Raw genomic sequence first — 17,882 nt, 5'->3', positions numbered from 1 at the left:
GCGAATAATTTGATAAAACTTAAACGCGCGAAAGATTCTATGACGTCAAATACATCGGTGGTGACGTGTTCTGCTAATGCTTTTATGAAAGTCAGTAATCTGTGTTCGTGAATTTTCAGCGTGTCTTATAACCTACGGTGACAAAAATGTCAATTTCAGTGTTTTGTGGCGGTGCCCGACAAGTCAGGATGGTGGCGTGCAGGTGGAGGAAGTTGCGGAGAATCATGTTCGGGTTTGGATTATCAGCGCTGGCGGTCGTCATCCTGCGAATGGCGACTGAAACATTTGATACGTCGCAGGCATCACATCAACTTCAACACGACCTGGAGCAAAGTGAGTTTCATTCCTGGATGTCGGCAACAACAAAATCTAATGCATGGTGGCTCACCGGCCCCGGTATCATTAAAACCATGTTTTGAACAAATTTAAATTGACGACGGAAAGATTCTCGTACGGTTCAGAATTTTTCAACAATGATTCGCCAAACATTCCTGATGACGATCACGTGTTTCCGTCCAACAGAATAAGCGCGATCAGTCGCTATTGTAGTATCGGTTCCTGTTTAACGCCCCTTGAATAGGTCATCGACACGTTGGCAAATGTATAACATGCGCGATGCGCGAATATCTCGCTATTGTGACGAAATAGTAGAAACGCTTTAAGCTTCTCGTTCTTTATATTACAATCTGCAGCACAAATGCTCCAGTATCATGGTTTCGCTGTTGCTCGACCAACCAAGCAAAGTTTTTCACTTCGTGAGCATTGAATGGAGATTAATATAAGGGGAAACCACCCACTTCGATCTTTTAAGATAATTCGTTGTTGTTTTGTGCTGACGTATTCGTTCCCGGAGTTATTCCCGGGCAGTTATTCATGGAAAATGTTGAATGTTTTAGAGCTTCGCTCACCGGAAAATTCAAACTCCGATAGCCTCAGATGGAGAGAGGACTTATGGGAAGAATTGATCCAATCATGTCAAGGAAAAGTAAGATTTGTTTCCGGTGAAAATAATTAATCAATCGTTGAAAGTGAGTTCAATCCGACTCCAACACACCATCCAGTGGTCATCTTTTTACATGATATCTTCCAATTTATCAATTCAAGGCAAAATAATTTGCACAGAAAAAGTTAAGACAACTTCCGAAGATTATTGGAGTGGGAGTTGAGAAATGTGGCACTCACGCTCTGGTGCATTATCTTTATCGCCATCCTTTGATCCGCACAACTCGGCCCCTGGAGCTCGGAATGTTCAACAGGGCAGGAGGAAGAGCGAGTGATTTCTTGTGAGAACTTCCCAACAAGTTATTGATGAAGTCACAACGTGGATATGCTTGTTGTTGCTTTTAAGCTGCGGCTGATGTTGTCACTCCTCTATTCTCAGGCATCGGGTACCAGAGGTGGAGGAGAACGCCTTCACCATGGAGAAGACCCCGGCCTACTTCAACTTCAATCGAGCTGTTCCTGCCAACATCAAAAATTTAGTCCCGGACGCAAAACTTCTTCTCCTACTCTGCGATCCCGTCGATAGAGTCCTCTCCGATTTTTTTCACGAGGTAAATTGGAGTATGGCATGGTGCAAAATTGATGGAAGCTTTAACATTCTTGATGACGTGAAGTTTCGGTTTGAACGAGCTTGGTACTTCAGTGCTGCTGAAAATGCAATGTTACACTTTTTTTCTGCAGTGGGTCATGTTCAACATCACACACCGAGATAGGGTTCAGTTCAAGTACAAGAGCGTCGACCAATATGTCCATGATTACTTGCCTCGGATCCAACAAGCAATCGGAGACTTTGACCAGAAGAATGCTCTTTTGCAAGAAGACAGAGTCTTTGATCTGATGAGGAAGGATTACTTGAGTCACATCATTACAACTGGATTCTACGCCTTGCATCTGCAAAGATGGTTTAAATACTTCAATGAAACCAACTTGATGGTCATAGACTCCGAGCGGATGTTGCAAGATCCGGGAAATGTCATAGAGGAGGTTCAGGAATTTCTCAAACTTCCGAAGGTTCTATTGAAGGAGGATTACGTCAAAAAGGAGGATAGCGGATATTTTTGTTATAAAAACTGGAAAGATGAGAATAAACTGGATTGTCTGCCGTCGGCCAAGCGAAGAACAAGGAATGGTAATAAATCGCTACCGCCAGATGTCACTAGTAAACTGCAGGGGTTATTTCTAAGTCACAATGAAGCTTTGTTTAAAATGTTGGGGAGGAAGTTCAAGTGGAAATAAACCGATGGAACTTTCTCCAGCAGCTTGACTCTGCTGAATTTTGTTACCATCATAACGTGTAGGATGGTCTGATAGAATTTGTTATTATTGTGACTACTCAGAAGGCGAAGTAAACATGCAGTGTGAAAGTCTCAATTAAAATATTTGGCGGCAAATTTTGTTAAATCAACATAAGCCAGCTATTAATGATTTGCATCAGCGACACCGAGTGTCACTTACAGCGTAATCAATTTTACCAAGGGAGGGACCTAACTTATAACTCTCGCCTTTATAAACTTGCTTTTTATTCGCTACTTTATTACCCACAGTGCCAGTAGGGCACCCATGCATAATTACAAAAATAAAAATGGCAGCACTTTTGATATTGCCGTAAGATGATTGGTAGATGCAAGTGACGTCATTGTATGTTGCTTGTCAAATACTGGGAGAGAAATTCAAAATAAAAAATCACAAAATAAATTTCCTTGTTCGGTTCTCAACAAAGTGACGCCACTTGCAGCGATAAAAAGCAGTCAAGCGTTAAATATAAAAGAGGACTAAGAAAGGTCGCCCAAGGCGCGATCGAGAGATCTTTCGAAAGTGTCGTCATGACTTGCGTCACTCTCATAGTTGCTGGCCGCCTCCTGCAACTTCATCAACATGTTCAACAGTGGGTCGCCTCCTTGTGACGTCACTGAGGGAGCGATGATCTCATCACTTTGTTTCGATTCAACGGCGACATCTTCCGGTCGTATAGAGAGCAATTCACAGGAATCTGGCCACGGCCAACTACAAATAAACTCATTGTTACTTATAACGTCATTACAACGTCACAAGACATGAACCTATCTCACCTTTCTTTAACCCATTGTGTGGGGTCAGTCCACTGGTTGGTGTTGGTTTTACTTCCTTGTTTAACAGCGGATATGATGTAAGGAATGACGCTGAAGTTCCACAAATCAGTGAACCATGTCTTTGCGGAAGTGACGTCCATGGGACAACTGGCGAAAATGCGTGGCCCTGTGACGTAATTAATGCATTGTGACGTATTGGAGTAAAAATTCATTCAGTTCTAGATATATGTGACCTACCCAATGTGACATCAGCAGAGTTGTGGGTCTCGATGCATTTGTTGACATGCCGCCAACATCGCGGAATCCACTCGACGACGCGATTCATGACGTCATCGGGATTGCTGGATGATAGCAAGTATCGCTTCAGGGACCTCTCCAGGAAGGTACTGACCGGAGGGGAGTGCGTGGAGCAGAGGATCCAGCGGAACTCCTGATGAAGGTCGAGTCCGGATGCGCAGTTCTGCTGAGCGACTCCTGGAGGAGAGAGGAAGTGAGATGAATTTACCGGATGCTGTCATCACGAAAGGACTCACCTATCAGGTAGGGAAGCTGGGAGTGCGCGGCAGTGGTAAGAAGGGGAAGAAACGCTTCACGGAGCCTGGAGGATCTGTGGACGTCATCCAGGACAAGAATGACAGGGATCTCTCTCCCGCAGCTCTCAGGCTTGCTGCAGTCCTCCGACAACTGATGAAGATACTCAGCAACATCCTGGACACAAGGGGGAGCCTTTCACTGATGATGCACTAAACTTCCACCAAAAGATAAGAACTTACGTTCTCGCTTCGATGCTTGAGGTCGAGTCTGACAATTGCGCCTCGACCTGACGCCTTCGGGATCCTCCGCACCACGTGCTCGGCCAGTCTGTTGGCCAGGCTCGACTTGCCAGTGCCTGCCGGGCCACAGAGCATGACGCGGCCGTGATCGAGCACCAGCTGCGCATATCGCTTCATCGTCTCATGGTCTATCAGCAACTCCAGCGCCAGGGACTCCAGCGAGCCCTCACTTCCGTCTAAATAGGCAACTTCCTGGTTCAGGTATATTCCCACGCTTGACTAGCGCCACCTGACACTATCACAGCGAGATATCAAGCACTCGGCGCACACTCACCGCGCAGTCTCACCACGATGGTGTCGACGTTCCCAATGATATATCCGCACGGAAGCAGTTCCGGGGCTTCCCCTCCGACATGCCTGACTGCCTCCCCGATTTTATACGACGTGATGGCGGCAGAACAAAGTCCCAGGCCAGACGTCGGGTCTATCCTCTGACAGAAAGTCTAAAGAAGGAAAATGGTTTTAACAAAACCGCCAAACTCGGAATATTCCTACGTCATGATCTTTACAACCGCTAGATGGCAGGCCGGTGCCAACCTCGAATAGAGTTTGAATTTTCTTGTCCAATTGCTGCCAGGTGATTGGCCGAGCCACAAGACAAAAGCCCAAGGTCGTCTGATTGTCTGATCGCTCATCCGTGTCATTGTGGATCACGTGCTGCGGGTATTCGACCGTTACCTTCATTCTAACGTCACCATTAACCATTGTTGGATCTAAAAAGCAGTGATGACGTCATGAATTAATTATAGAACAAGCATCAAAGTTTTTTGTTGAAAGCTATTTGAACAAAGTGACGTCACACACCACGATATCTGGGGATGAAGTTGTGGTTGTTCGGCGAGCTGACGTCACGGTTGTGTGGGGAAAGTCCCAATCTGCTTAACCTCTCGTTCTCCTGACGCAGTGTTTCCATCTCGCTCTGCAAGATTATTTATTGAGAAACGTCAGAGAAATGAGTTGGAAGCCCCGGAAGTGACGTACCCGCATCCTGTGCATGGCGTCCTGCATCTGGTGGAGCTGGTGCTGGGAGGTGAGAGCCTCCAACCTGATGTCTGTCAATTTCCGCTCCTTCCTCAGTAACTCCTCTTTCAGCTGAGTCACAACCTCCGACTCATCCTCTCTAAAAAACGATGAGGTCATTACTGACAACGTCATTATGACGAAATTGAGGCTGCTGTCTCGCTCACTCTTCTATCTTCCCTCCTTCATGGACCTCGAGCTCGCCGTTCAGGTTCGGTCGAGACTTTCTCCTCCCAAACGCAGTCTTTATCGATTCTTTCAACTACAAGCAAAACGACGTCATTAACACCAAATAAAGCGAATGTCGTCATCAAAGGAGATCTCTCCAGTTACCTTGTCTCCAGTTTCTTTGCCCTGACATCCAAGCAGCGTTAAAAATTGAGATTAAATATTTCATGAAACTAATAATAGCACATTCTATGAAACACTGACCCAATGCTTCTTCCTCTTCTTGAGGCCATCTTCCGTGCTCCCGACACTCATGCTCGATGTGATGCTGGAGAGCGATCCACAGGAAGCCTTCTTCTTCAATCCGGAAGAACCACTCGACCACTCTAAGAAAAAACAACCATCACCTTCCGCAACAATAAAATAAACCATTCGACGCACCATCTGGCGACTGGTTCCTCTTCAAGGTCTCGATGGTTGCTCTCAGCTCCTGCAGCTCCGAGTCCTTCTCCTCGGCGCTCACTGAGAGCTGCTTCAGGCGGTCATTCATGCATGACAGGCTGTCCTCGAAAGCGTTCACTACTTGCGCCTGCGAGAAAAGTTGTTACTTGCCAGTGCAGCCTTGCAAGGACATGGACGGTGGCGATTATCGAAGCAATGCACATAGCTGGGCTCTTATGGCGATGCTGAGTGAGTGGGACATGTGGGGGCAATGACTTACGTTTGAGCTGAGGTGACTTTTCAAAGCGTTGTTGTCGCACTTGAGTGAATCCAGAGTCGATTTCTGAAGAAATTTTTGAAATATTTTGATAAACTTTTGATAATTGTTGACGAACAATCAACAGACATAGACATCTTAACCAACAATGATCACAACAAGAAGATGAAAAGTTTTACCATCGGCACAACATTGTCCTCTGCCTGCAACAAGACAACAACAATTAGCATGCAACAACACACACGTCACAAGGTTAAAGGTCAACTCACCAGTGAGTAAAGGGAGGGAGTTGATGACATCATAGAACGACGACCTAAACAGTAAAGCATTGTTACGTCACAACCAATAAACAGCGAGTTTCACAACAAAGCGCCATTTGAAACAAACCCGGGAAGCTTCTTCCACTTTCATTCCTCTTTGTCAAACTTCCGGCTTTTACGTCATTGTTTGTGACGTCATAAGGCTTGGTGAGAGATTCCACTTTATTCTGAGAAGAATGTGATTGGTTCAAGCTGAGTGTTGCTTGACGTCATAAAAGAATAAACCAGTATATTCACCATGTTAGGGATCGACCGAGCGATGCTTGATGACGTATGAAGAGTGGGGAGGGGCCAGTCGCTCACACCACCTCTGCAAATCAAATTATTTCGTCACAATCAAACTGAGCCATGCGCAAGATAATACGTCACAAACCTTGTCGCTTTCTTGAGAAATTCTTCGGCGTGGGCAGGGTCACTCTCCCCCAGACACAAGGTGGGGGAAGAGAGGAGGTCCAGGCTCATGAACGGGTTGCTCTGTGGGGGGGAGACACTGTAGGCACTGTTCGCGTTCGGACGCTTTGGGGACCAGGTCATGACCCCGCTATTCGTACAGGGATCTGTGGCCGGGGGTTTGGTGCCCGCTGGGGACCGACCGGGTCGGGGCAGGCTCAAATAGGAGAGAGCAGAAGTGGAAAGAGTGTCACCACGTGTCGATTCTATGATTATGATGTAACAATAAGAGATTTGTCATCGCACAAAATTAATCAACCGTGACCAACTCACTTCCAGGGCGTCTGAGGCTATTGTAATGACCCAACCCCCTTCTGCTTGGCGATGATGGGTCTGCAAATATATAAAAATCATTACGTCATACATACGTCACAAGCCAGGATCGAGATGAGGTTTCGGACTAACCGATGTTCGAACATCCTGATCCATCCGACCTCACTGGCGACACCGTGTGGTGGATTGTGCCCCTAGAGTTTGGTGACGTCACATGGGGGTTGGAGAGGACAACCGCTGACGTGTCGGCCGTGGATTGGTCAGAAACCTGCATAGTGGGGTTTGCTTTAAAACAGCGTCCAAGCGGGAAATACGGAGGAGTCAAATACACGAGAAGAAATACACAGCAATAGAAATCATATAACACCTGCTTGGGCTTCCCGAGTCCGAGCAATCTCTGCAAGGACGGAGATCTTCTCAAACTTGTCTTCTCGCCATTCGCTCCTGCATCCACACTGGTCGCCTGCGATGACGTAATAGATCGGCTTCTCTATGAGATTACAAAGCGTATAAGACATCTATGTGAGGGCAGAATAAAATAGTTCTCTACAAAGGGGAACTCCGGACTTACCAGGTCATCGTTCATTTTGCTCTTGTTAGGACGCGGCAAGCTTCTGTAGCACAGCGTCCCCCTCACACCTGCGTACAAGGATCAATGTCATACAGTGATGTCATCACGCAACGCTATCGATGACCTACCTCCGCTCAGGGGACTTCCCGTTGAGGGGCTGCACGTGGTTGAGTTGCTGGCCAGCCTGCTGCCGACAAGAGCCGACCCCGGGGCTTGCAGACCTGAGAGCGCATAGAAGTCGGTCAAAGGTGAAAGGTGAAAGTTCACTGGAGTTCTCACCTGACTTTCCAGACGGGGGCTTCCCCAAACCTTTCTTTTTCGTGAATTTGAGAGATTTGCTCGAAGAGTCGATCGCCTGAAAAGTTAGTTCGCGGGAAAATTAGCGCTGAGACGGGAACATAGCGCACAAATGTATTTGGCGCACAATTACCACGGTTGACTTGGACAATCCGCTTCCCAGCTTGCCCCAAGATGGCGCCTTAGTCAGGGGAGTCTTCATCTGGTGGTGGGGGGAGTCGTTGCAGGATGATACCTCGTCGGTGCTTACGTCAGCAATACGATCGCTGATGTCACTGCTTACACTGCTTGCGTCATCGAAGCTAAACAAATAAAATAGACCACATGACGTCACAGGCGTGCCCAGTGAAGCAGAATCGAGGCAAAGAAGAATTCCAACTCACCGACTCCTACAAAAGATTCGAGACACAGCTACACTTAACCAACCTTCCACTGACATCCTTTTGCGCTTTAATATTGTTACGTAATAAACATAATGTGGATTAAATCTGGAACAAAACTGGCGACAATAAACTTCTTAAACCTTCCTAGGCTGAAACCTTGAAAACTGCAACAAGCTGATGTCTATGCGCTATCCGCTGCGGTGATTAAACATGAAATTCTTTAGCAATCTGCCATCGCTTGCATAAAGTCGATAGCTTTGTGACGTAGATCAAGAACAAAGCGCCGCGGTCTTCAGGTAATCCGCGAGAGAAAGTCGCGATTCTTGAATCCTCAAGCTCAATGCCTTGTCTTCGGCTAATCTTGCTTATAAATGGCACGAAGACGATTCTTTACAGTAAAAGGTGAACACATTTATCTCACGATGCATCGTAGCTGGAAGCGCTGAGGAAGAATCCCAAGAATTTTAAACCAAAACACCTTGTCACGTGTTCTGTTGTCGGAAACTTTATAACACTTCCACCTACAAATGAAGTTCATTTCCCGGGGGTTTACAAAGATTTCACTCGATCCTAATCTTGAACTATGCTAAGCTGAAATAACTTGGCTTCATGCTGACAAGCAGAGATAGTCATCTGCTGCTTTCTATTGAGCTTGTAGCTGAAAGCCTCTCCTAATTAAACTGACAGATCGATCGAGTGGTTCCCGATCAGAGCTATACGCGCATATCGGATATAATCAGCCAATCTAAGCTGCTCGCCATCGAGCAAATGTGAACAAACCGCTCGATTTATTCGAACAAGCTGACAGTGAAGGAACTGATGAAGCGACCTGGATCGTATGACGTCAAACATTGCAATATTTCGATGGAAATCTCGCAGCGATATCGGCGACCACAACTGTGTTAACAGTGTTTGCCCAAATATGGTAATCATAGCTCGGGGAATTCCCTGTCAATATGGCCGATCGAATGCAATCATCGTGCCCAGTGAAGCGTTAATATTGGTTAACACGTGATTATCTTATAGCTTATCAAGCAAAACTGTGGCTTGAAATGACGTATTGATGAGGTCATCAATATTTCAGAGAACTATGAAGCGTTTAGATGTGAAAGCCATAGGACGCAAATTGACACTTTGGTATTGATTGACATTCGGTGATTTTAAAATTTAAAATGTCAGATCTTATTATGAGCTGACAATGGCTCCCTTTGTTGTTGACACCGGCGCCAAATGAGTTTTATCGAAGGAATAAGATCAAAAATATCGGAAAGGCCAAGACGATATTTAGCCAACCATCATAACTAATCGCATTGAAGAAATTATTCAGCCAATTTGAAGTTATTCCGGTGGTGAGATTATTCTGTCGTTGGTATAATATCACGCACTGATGAAAGGAATTATGAAAAGATAAATCCTCGCTCCAGATATCGCAAAAGATTTAAGTTTCAAAAATTAGACATAAAAGTGTGGAAAAATTTTTAGGAATGAAAATTGAAAGCGCAAATAATAAATTTAAATGACCAACCTTTCCAGCGAGGGATCCTGTGTTCCAGCTTCGAGCTTATCATCATCCAATATGGCACCGTCGCTTACGTATCTAGCAAAATATCAAACACAGATTGACCGCTTGTCGGTACAACTACGGTGAAAAACACGACCTGCTGCTACTGCAGCCTTAACCGCAACCTGGGCTCTCGCCGCCAGCTTTCTATGGTCTCTGTGACGCAACACGAGCTCTGAGGACGATCTGACCAACAAAACAATCGACCAACAAAACAATCAATAAAACACATCTTAAAACGCTGAACTAAGCAATGGGCATTATCGACGTGATACGTCATCGTGATTGGTGTTTACAAACAAAGTGCATTGTTTTGTCACAGAAGCGTCAAATTGTTGCAACACAAAAGAGACTTTCTACAGCTTTCATTGGAAGATAAACAATGTTTCCACTGGATCCTGTTCCCGCACTCGAAAGCAATCGACATCGCGATTAAGTGCCCTCCCCCCATCCACATTCCAGCGCCGGGATCCTCATTATTACGTAAGTGCATGTAAGTCGCTGTAGAATGTAGATCAAGCGCACTCCACAATTTGATACAAATTTCAAAAAGTTCGCTTCAGGAAAATCTAACCCGAGCAATGAATCAACTTAAACGATGCGAGATTGTGAGAGAACAAACGAGAAAGTGGGTCTCGCTCAAACTCAACTCGACCTGCGACCACTCCAGTGCCTGAGCTCAACTTAACCACCAACAACTTGCATGAGCTGAGCAGCGACCATAGTCGGCAGGTCAGCAGCTGAATGACGTCACCACGAGACAGCGTTCTCTCATCAGCGGCGAGTTTGTCCGATACGATTTCTTATCGCCACTGTCCTGTCACAAACCTCGACTCGACAACTGACCAGCAGGTAACTCGAAACTTTGCTTCGAACTGTCAATAAACCTGGATCTATGAGCAAACAATTCAACAAACGCGCGGATTTTCCGATCTTATTCAACAGAAGGTTTCATTGTAGCGAGTGAATTCATCGAAGTAACCAGAGCCGTGGATCTGAAAATTTAAAACGAATTTCTTGTCAAAGAGCAAAAAACACAAACTGCCCCGAACGTAATCAACCACCGCGTCCTAAATAAACTTCCTAATCCGCGACCAGGCTCATTCGACAAACTACCGAACGCTTTGATATTGTTACGTCATAATCTTATCGATTGCTTCATTATGACGAAAGGCTTGTGGTCCATTTTCTTACAAAAGCGATCTTACAATCCATGAATATCAATGGAACTGAAGTAATCAGGCGACCTCCCGCTAACTTTTTAACAATAGTGCGTTATGATGACGACTGAGATCACAATGCGACAGGACTGACTTGGCAGAAAGAAGGTTCAGTTGCACGAAACATTTCTTGGTCTAAAAAACTTGATTAAAAAACTTAAACTTTTGTGAAATGCGTCATTATGCTTGGAAAATCCGCCCAATTATTATTGTCGCGATTTAAGAAATATAACGATTATTACGTCATAAAGGGGCATTATGACGTGTAAACCCGATGACTTCCAATTTACATGGCGCAAGTAAAACTCTGCAGCTAAATTCTAGGAGCTTGAGTTGAATAGAGCGAACAATACGAGCAAGTAAGATGTCATTCAAACAGCAACTACTACGTCATAACAAAACGATCCGGCAACCAATCCGAAAAATAACTTTTTGCAACTTTGAATGATGACAACAGAAATTCACTGTGACGTTAATCTTCTAACCAACCAAGCGTAACGAATTTTAGTTCCGCCAAATCTCTCAGCTTGACGTTATAATGGTGACTTTTTACGCATGAAAGCACAAGTAAGCGTCATTAAGGTCACTGACGCGTGTCCAGCAAGAACTTTCCAAGTGACTATTTGTAGTGTGACGTCATATTAGCTCGAATCTGTTACTTTAGCGCCGGCTTCTAGCCAAGCCACGTAGTTGTTCATTGTGGCATCGGCCAAAAGCTTTTAAGCAGCCAGACTGCTTGGCTGACAAATTAAACAATTCATTGCCAAGAAATCAACTCACCCGCTCTTCTGGTCCCTCATTGGGGCTATTACGTCACCCTCGCTCACGTAACCTGCAGTGACGTCACGCCAAGCCGTGCGGGGGTAACGGGCGGAACGAGTTCGCTGTAGCGACGAAAACTGTCCTAAAATTTAAAAAAATTCAACAAACTGGGAGTAAAAAAAGATTTACTTGATTCTAAAACTGAAAATAAGAAAAAACTTTTCGACCTGGACCGAGCTTGTAATCGGCGTGCCCCAGCGTCTCACCGGCGTGCAACCTCGGACTGCTCGACCCGAACGATGTGAGGGTGCGCATACTCGAGCGACCAGTTATTAAGTTGTGGTGTGACCGGTAGATGGAGCTAGAGCAGGAGAGCGGGACTTCATGCAAGGATGGGGAAGTTTCATCGAAATCTCCTGGAATAGAGATGATTGAGTTATTGGAAGATCTAAGCGCGCACCTGATATTATGAGGTCATCAAATAATGACGATTCGATAATGTGGGCACTGAAGACCATTAACCCGGGCAGCTGTCACCAGCACAGATGACTACTTGCTTAATATGTCGGCATTATTGGATCACAGAGTAGTTCAATTACGACACTGTTGACATTATTACGTCATAATTAAATTACCTCCTTCTAGTTGAGCAGATATCCGTCGCTGGAAGGCGTCTCCCTGTCTGTGACGTAACTGAGTGTTACGTAATGAGGACATGGTTTCCTCCAGATTTTGCCTGAAGAGGAAAAACAGGAATTAAAAGTTAGCCTCGACGCAGCAGGAAGCAGCCCACCTTAGGTCCGCGATTCCCTTCACCGCTTTCTCGCGCGACTCTGCCGGGGTGCTGGGGGAATTCTTCTAAAACACAAGGTAAGTCACGTGGTGGGCTTTGCTGAACTTGAAATTGGATTTGATTCGAATTACTCACGTGGCTCGTTTCCGTCAATTCGGGGCTTTCCCTGTCCGGTGGCGGTGTGGCCGGGGAATTTCCGTTCTTAGGGTTTTTTTCAGGGTCATTGCGGATGGGGGCGGGCTGCCGGTAAAAGGGGGACACCGTGGCGGTCTTGTGCGTTTTGTTGACGACCCTCGGTGACGCAATACTGACCGGCTCCACGGGCGCTGAAAACAAATGACGTCAACAAACCGGATATGACCACACGAAGACTCGAAGTTGGTCTCTTACTTTCGTAAAGTTCGTCGCTTTCTTGGACCCCAACAACTTCCGGTTCGTTGTTTCTCGAATCTTCCTCGAGGGAGGGAGGACTGATGAGGTCACGTGTTTCTTCTGGTGGCGATTCTGATTGTGATATCACAGTAACTGGGGGGGAATCACCCTCTGATGTAAAAATTCAACACAAACAAAAAATTCAGGGACCCGATCAACACTTAAGCTAGGTGTATTTATTACGTCACAATGGTTGGACCTACCGTCAGAGAACATGGGTATGATTGGTCGGATCTCACTTTTCGAAATGACCGCTCTTTTGGGGGCAGGCTTGTTAAACAAACCCGGAAGTGACGCTGGACTTCCGGTCGGCTTTTTCTTTTCGTTCTAAAACAAATAATTTGCAAAAGTTGACGGAAACAAAGACATTAATTTATTGAACCTGGGCAGAAAAAACTTTTTCTTTCTCATAAGTTAGAACCAGTTGTTCAAAAATCTTAATTTGGACCGAATTATATCGTAGAAAATCATAAAAGAACGACCCTTACACCAAGTCATGGCCGTCATGGCCAACACCTGGTATCCCCAGATGCACAAACTAAATAACTAGTGACCGGGATTGCTTGGAACCGGCTTAAAGCAAGAAGCTTAAAGCACTTGCACAAAACCTCGGTCCACGCTGAATCGAACATGAGTTACCTGTTTGGCGCCACCAAACGCTCGTCCTATGCTCGACTTGACACTTTTGAGGCCGGAGGGAGATTTCAGATTTGATTTTTCCGCCACTAATTTCCCGGCCCGCTTCTTGTTATGTTGATCGCTGGATGGCGCCTTGGGACAAAATAAAAAAGATTTAGTTAAAGATGACTATTGATGATGGATCGCCGGTTTAAGTTGGGTTTAAGACTGAAGTGATACAAATTGAAGAACAGAATCCGAATAGAAATTGTTGGACAAGTTCTTCAACGTTATTAACCAAAGTTCTCCATGTTATGGGAAAATTATTGACAAATTTATAGTTTAAACCTTCAATCTTGCCTGAACTCCCTGCAGCGAGCTTAGTCGTGCCGTCCCCAGCCGTGACGTAGGCGGGCATGACTCAGCACGTTTCTTCAAATTGGATGACGCGGATGATGACGTCAATGAATTCACTGTGTTCTTTGAAGCTGAGGTCGATCTTGGCTTGCTTGATGTGGTAGACGAACCGCTAGATGTCGTTGTGCCTAATTTGCGTAAACGACTCATCATGGACACGGGTTTTCCTCCATCTTGAGAATGTTTTACACCGAGTGAACCTTTCGCCGAACTTTGGTTCGATGAGATCGTCTTCACTACAGCGCCCGAGCGCTTCCCGGTGGTCGAAGGACGAACCAGCGATGGTTTGCTTCTATCCTCCTTCTTCCGGGTTAGGGACTTTCCCACGTTGGAGGGCTTCATTTCTGGTCTGGAGCTGGCGGTTTTGGACGGGGCCGGCTGGGTCCTTCTCACCACGTTTGAAAGTTGGGACTGAATAACATGACCATTATTACTTCATAATCACCAAAATGTTATCACGTTGACGCACACACACACAGCGTCTGCACGAACACACACAATAACCAACGTCACCGGATTATGAGCGACAGGAAACCATAAAGTTCTATAAAACCAGTTGCCATGGAAACGGTTGTTACAATCGCCGCTAAGTTGACAAAATCTTAACCTTTCTCTTGTCTCTATCTGATGAAACAATTGACTGTGACTCAGAACTTTGTGACATCACAGAGGGCGCATTGGCAGAAAGCGGACGATCAGGCTTGAAAGTCTATAGATGGATCACGTGATTAATTATTGACGACACAATCACTTTAAATCAACAAATTTCACAACTTTCCTGCAGTGTTGGTGCGTGCGACTTAGGCGCCACCAAGCGGGTGGTTGTTGTGTGTTTCACGTTCATCGACTTACTGCGCCACCCAGTGACACTTGTTGAAGCGACAGGGGCACTAGCGCGTGACTGGGGAATTCCCGCTGCTTCAGAGACAGTGGTGTGTGGCTCTGTAACGAAACCGGAGTTACACTTGAAAGGAGGGGGACGGAGGGGAGCTTACCTGGGGTGACCCGGTTCCGGTCGTTTGCGTTAAAGCTTCTGCTCCTCCTGCCCACCGACGATGGAGGGCGCAATCCTCGTTTCGGGGCTGACCTGTTTAAGTTATTATGACGTAACAGCTGGTGGGATATAAAAGAATAAAATGCAAATTTATACGTCATAAAATGCTTTGATGTTGAAAGACTTACTTTGTGACATCAGACATATCCGCTTCGTTCCGTTTATGACGTGATAAATGAAAAAACAAAGCAAGGACAGATTTCAACTCCCCCCTGCACAATCCTGTCAACATTATGACGTCACTTAAAGTACATATCTAGTTCATGCTTATCAAAATACCGTTGCCGTGGTTACCTTGTGTGGTGACGTCATTCAATGTGACGTTATGCGAGTGAAGTACTTGAAGGCATCTGTTAATGTTGTCGACCTGCGATGTGACGTCAAAATAAAGTCATTGAGATGAAGTCTATAAAAACGAACAAATACGGGGCATCACCTTCTGCTTAGTTGACCTTGGCCTTGAGTGGACGAGTTGAACTTGCTCGCCACAGACGAAGTGCACTACGTCAGCAAGTATGACGCCGTCGCTGATGTCACTAGGGAGGTCCTGGATCAATCTCTTCACGCCGGTCCTCTCCAGGTGCTGGTTCGCCCAGTCCGTGTATATCTGAGCGTAACAATCGAGCTTTATTGCCTCATGTATGACGTCATATATCGAGGAACGCTATCACCGTGATGTAGATATTATTAATGTAAAAGCAGGTTTTGATTGGTCACATGGAAATAGAAGAAAATTACGTCACAGACAGGAAAGCAACGAAGCCATGAGTTAAACAAGCGGAGTGAACCACGGGGATTCATTTCGAGTAGTTCTGGAAAAAGCGAAGTTACTTGTGACACATCAAAGCTCTTTGTGACGTCATAATGTGCTTTAGAGCTGGCAAGCGAAGATGAGAAGCGCAAACAACCGGGAACTCATGTCAGGTTGGATGAAAATTTTAACTCAACGCGAAACTGGTATAAAAATTCGATCAGGTGATTGACAGCGACAGGTTTCCCCGTGACAGTGATTGATGGTTCTTAGAATCATTTAAAACTGCAATCGATTAACGGCTGAGCGAACGCTATTGGTTGGACACTAGCAGGCAACCGCGCGACCAGGTTGGGATAAACACGAGACGCATACAAATTACGTCATCAACGGGTCGCGATTTTAGGAAGCAGTCGAGGGTGCTCAATGCTCACTGAAGCGTGTCGAAACTTCGCAACTCGTCATTGCCCTAATCCGCGTTTGGAGAAAATCCCGTTTTACTACAATCAAAGAATTGTTACGTCACAACTCACCGTGCGATCGACTTCGCGCGGCTTTCTGCCCATCACTGCCGGACGTCTGCCCGCCATCGCCCTCACAACAATAAGATTTTATCAGAATGTCGGTGCTACAAGGCCAGACAAAACAGTCGCTGATCTGTACCAGTGGTTATTCACGATGGCCCAGATTTCCACTTCATCAGCAAATGAAGGACCGACATGACATGTCAAATATACTTAGCCTAGTGCAGGGAATATCTCTAGCTTTCGCAGTAGATGTTATTTGTTGAAGCTATTAGGACAACTTCAATTAACTTTTAATATGCGCAATATGCGGTAACCTGCAACTAACCGGCAGTTAGAAAATGAAAATGCACTCGCATCACTGATGTCAAATTGCATTGTGGCCTCGGCACTAAAACGTGCATTGGTTCCTGCGAGCATGGGTTGAAATCCCATTGGCTGACTATAGCAGTTAGTTCTGACTGCCCTATATTTAACATGTTGATTGTGAGATATGAAATTTAGATTCAACTTTCACATTTTGTTGGAAATTATCGTTACTGATAAAATAAAACTTGAACCTCTGTATATAACTGTTCGCTGACTGAAGTGTGAATTAGATTTACTTCGAACACTCACTCTGAATTATTCAACTATTGTCCACGTCACGATTGGTAAAGATAAGTGGTAGGGCAGTGAAGGATTAGCGTCACTGTATAAAGAAAAATAGACTTGCATTCTCAATACGACGCAAGAATTAACGTTATGTGAGTGGGAGGTTACTGGTTGTGTTTTCCAGATGTTTGTCGTTATAGCTGTAGTTAACCTTTACTTAAGATGGAAAAACATCAAGAAGTGGAATGCTTCAAGTTAACCAGGTTAATAGAATAAACACTGAAACTATCACTACTTGGTCACATGACACAATATGCGGCTCATTATGTTTTGCTTGAAGGCCCACAGTTCGCCGGCCACTGTCTGTGTGGCTTCTACACTGACATAAACTGAAGCGTAAATCACATTATGACGTGATAATTGATCTACCTTGCTTCTGGCAGCCAGTCTAGTGGGTTCTAATCTCTCCTTCGAATAAAAGTCCGGTCTCATGGACGGTAGAAATCCACAAACTTAATTCTAGGTCTAACTCTGGACAGTCATTCAGTCTTGCTGTGAAGCCGCGCATGCAACAACACAGCTGAGTGTGGCCGCTTCATGCTGAGTGCTGAGGAAATACAAACAAATTCCGCTGCCGAGTGCTCATTGGAACAAAGTTGTTCTATTGGCTGTCAATTGTCATAATGCGCCCGCTAATTGAAATATCCTCTTTAAAGATAAACAATTTTGATTGAGCGGGCCTGGCTTTCACCCGCACAAACTCTGCTTCACTATACTGCATGAGAGCTCGGAGGTCGAATCTGGAATATCTCAACCTGATCATTTATCTGGGTGAACTACGTCATAACTATAAGTTATAGATGAACTTAAGGAAAGCTTCATCGCTGTACAAAGATAGCTCCGCGATGTGGGGTAGCGGCTGCCGTGTGTCAAGCGCGAACAAGCGAAGTGCTGACAGATGGCGCTTTCTCCTTAATTAGCCTGACTAACACGACCCAATATCGACCAGCACAGGATTAGAAGAACATTCTCTAACAACAGTTTTATTGGAG

General features: G+C 45.3%; 2 protein-coding genes across 3 annotated transcripts; one reads left to right on the top strand and one right to left on the bottom strand.

The window, feature by feature from the left end:
- The first annotated feature begins 123 nt into the window (after positions 1-123).
- On the top strand, positions 124-2,367 carry LOC143447534 (heparan sulfate glucosamine 3-O-sulfotransferase 1-like). Its single transcript, XM_076947728.1, has 5 exons — positions 124-333; positions 897-985; positions 1,123-1,283; positions 1,382-1,553; positions 1,684-2,367. The coding sequence occupies exons 1-5, from the start codon at positions 147-149 to the stop codon at positions 2,236-2,238; spliced, it is 1,164 nt and encodes a 387-aa protein (XP_076803843.1). The 5' UTR covers positions 124-146; the 3' UTR covers positions 2,239-2,367.
- Positions 2,368-2,505: 138 nt separating this feature from the next.
- LOC143447521 (neuron navigator 3-like) lies at positions 2,506-16,484 on the bottom strand. 2 transcript variants are annotated; one of them, XM_076947707.1, is made up of 43 exons: positions 16,246-16,484; positions 15,398-15,568; positions 15,256-15,328; positions 15,090-15,183; positions 14,903-14,994; positions 14,688-14,849; positions 14,515-14,618; positions 13,839-14,318; positions 13,512-13,643; positions 13,076-13,199; positions 12,831-12,983; positions 12,576-12,766; positions 12,441-12,505; positions 12,283-12,383; positions 11,875-12,063; positions 11,666-11,789; positions 9,630-9,701; positions 7,855-8,023; positions 7,704-7,779; positions 7,553-7,645; positions 7,425-7,492; positions 7,221-7,343; positions 6,986-7,121; positions 6,854-6,913; positions 6,504-6,786; positions 6,368-6,440; positions 6,198-6,297; positions 6,080-6,123; positions 5,990-6,013; positions 5,814-5,876; positions 5,534-5,681; positions 5,357-5,478; positions 5,258-5,278; positions 5,092-5,186; positions 4,886-5,024; positions 4,709-4,823; positions 4,442-4,617; positions 4,179-4,347; positions 3,845-4,080; positions 3,605-3,779; positions 3,309-3,545; positions 3,072-3,237; positions 2,506-3,006 (listed from the first exon to the last, which is right to left on the bottom strand). In XM_076947707.1, exons 1-43 carry the CDS (start codon positions 16,300-16,302, stop codon positions 2,775-2,777), a joined length of 5,727 nt encoding a protein of 1,908 aa, XP_076803822.1. In that variant the 5' UTR covers positions 16,303-16,484; the 3' UTR covers positions 2,506-2,774. The 2 variants fall into 2 exon arrangements, with proteins under 2 accessions (XP_076803822.1, XP_076803830.1); XM_076947715.1 differs by lacking the exon at positions 5,258-5,278 and having other exon boundaries at positions 16,246-16,483.
- Between the last annotated feature and the right edge of the window lie 1,398 nt (positions 16,485-17,882).

Source organism: Clavelina lepadiformis, chromosome 1 (genome assembly GCF_947623445.1).
Source record: "Clavelina lepadiformis chromosome 1, kaClaLepa1.1, whole genome shotgun sequence".
NCBI classification, from domain to species: Eukaryota; Metazoa; Chordata; class Ascidiacea; order Aplousobranchia; family Clavelinidae; genus Clavelina; species Clavelina lepadiformis.
Note: the sequence above shows the minus strand (reverse complement) of the source record. Positions and strands in the feature narration are given on the sequence as shown.

Excerpts from the sequence above, each read along its gene's own strand:
- LOC143447534 (XM_076947728.1), top strand. The coding sequence starts at position 147 with ATGTCAATTTCAGTGTTTTGTGGCGGTGCCCGACAAGTCAGGATGGTG. Across the intron at positions 334-896 it reads TCAACACGACCTGGAGCAAA|AGCTTCGCTCACCGGAAAAT; the intron begins GTGAGTTTCATT and ends TGAATGTTTTAG. Across the intron at positions 1,284-1,381 it reads GGAAGAGCGAGTGATTTCTT|GCATCGGGTACCAGAGGTGG; the intron begins GTGAGAACTTCC and ends CTCTATTCTCAG.
- LOC143447521 (XM_076947707.1), bottom strand. The coding sequence starts at position 16,302 with ATGGCGGGCAGACGTCCGGCAGTGATGGGCAGAAAGCCGCGCGAAGTC. Across the intron at positions 14,995-15,089 it reads GATATGTCTGATGTCACAAA|GTCAGCCCCGAAACGAGGAT; the intron begins GTAAGTCTTTCA and ends TAACTTAAACAG. Across the intron at positions 12,384-12,440 it reads AAGGGAATCGCGGACCTAAG|GCAAAATCTGGAGGAAACCA; the intron begins GTGGGCTGCTTC and ends TTTCCTCTTCAG.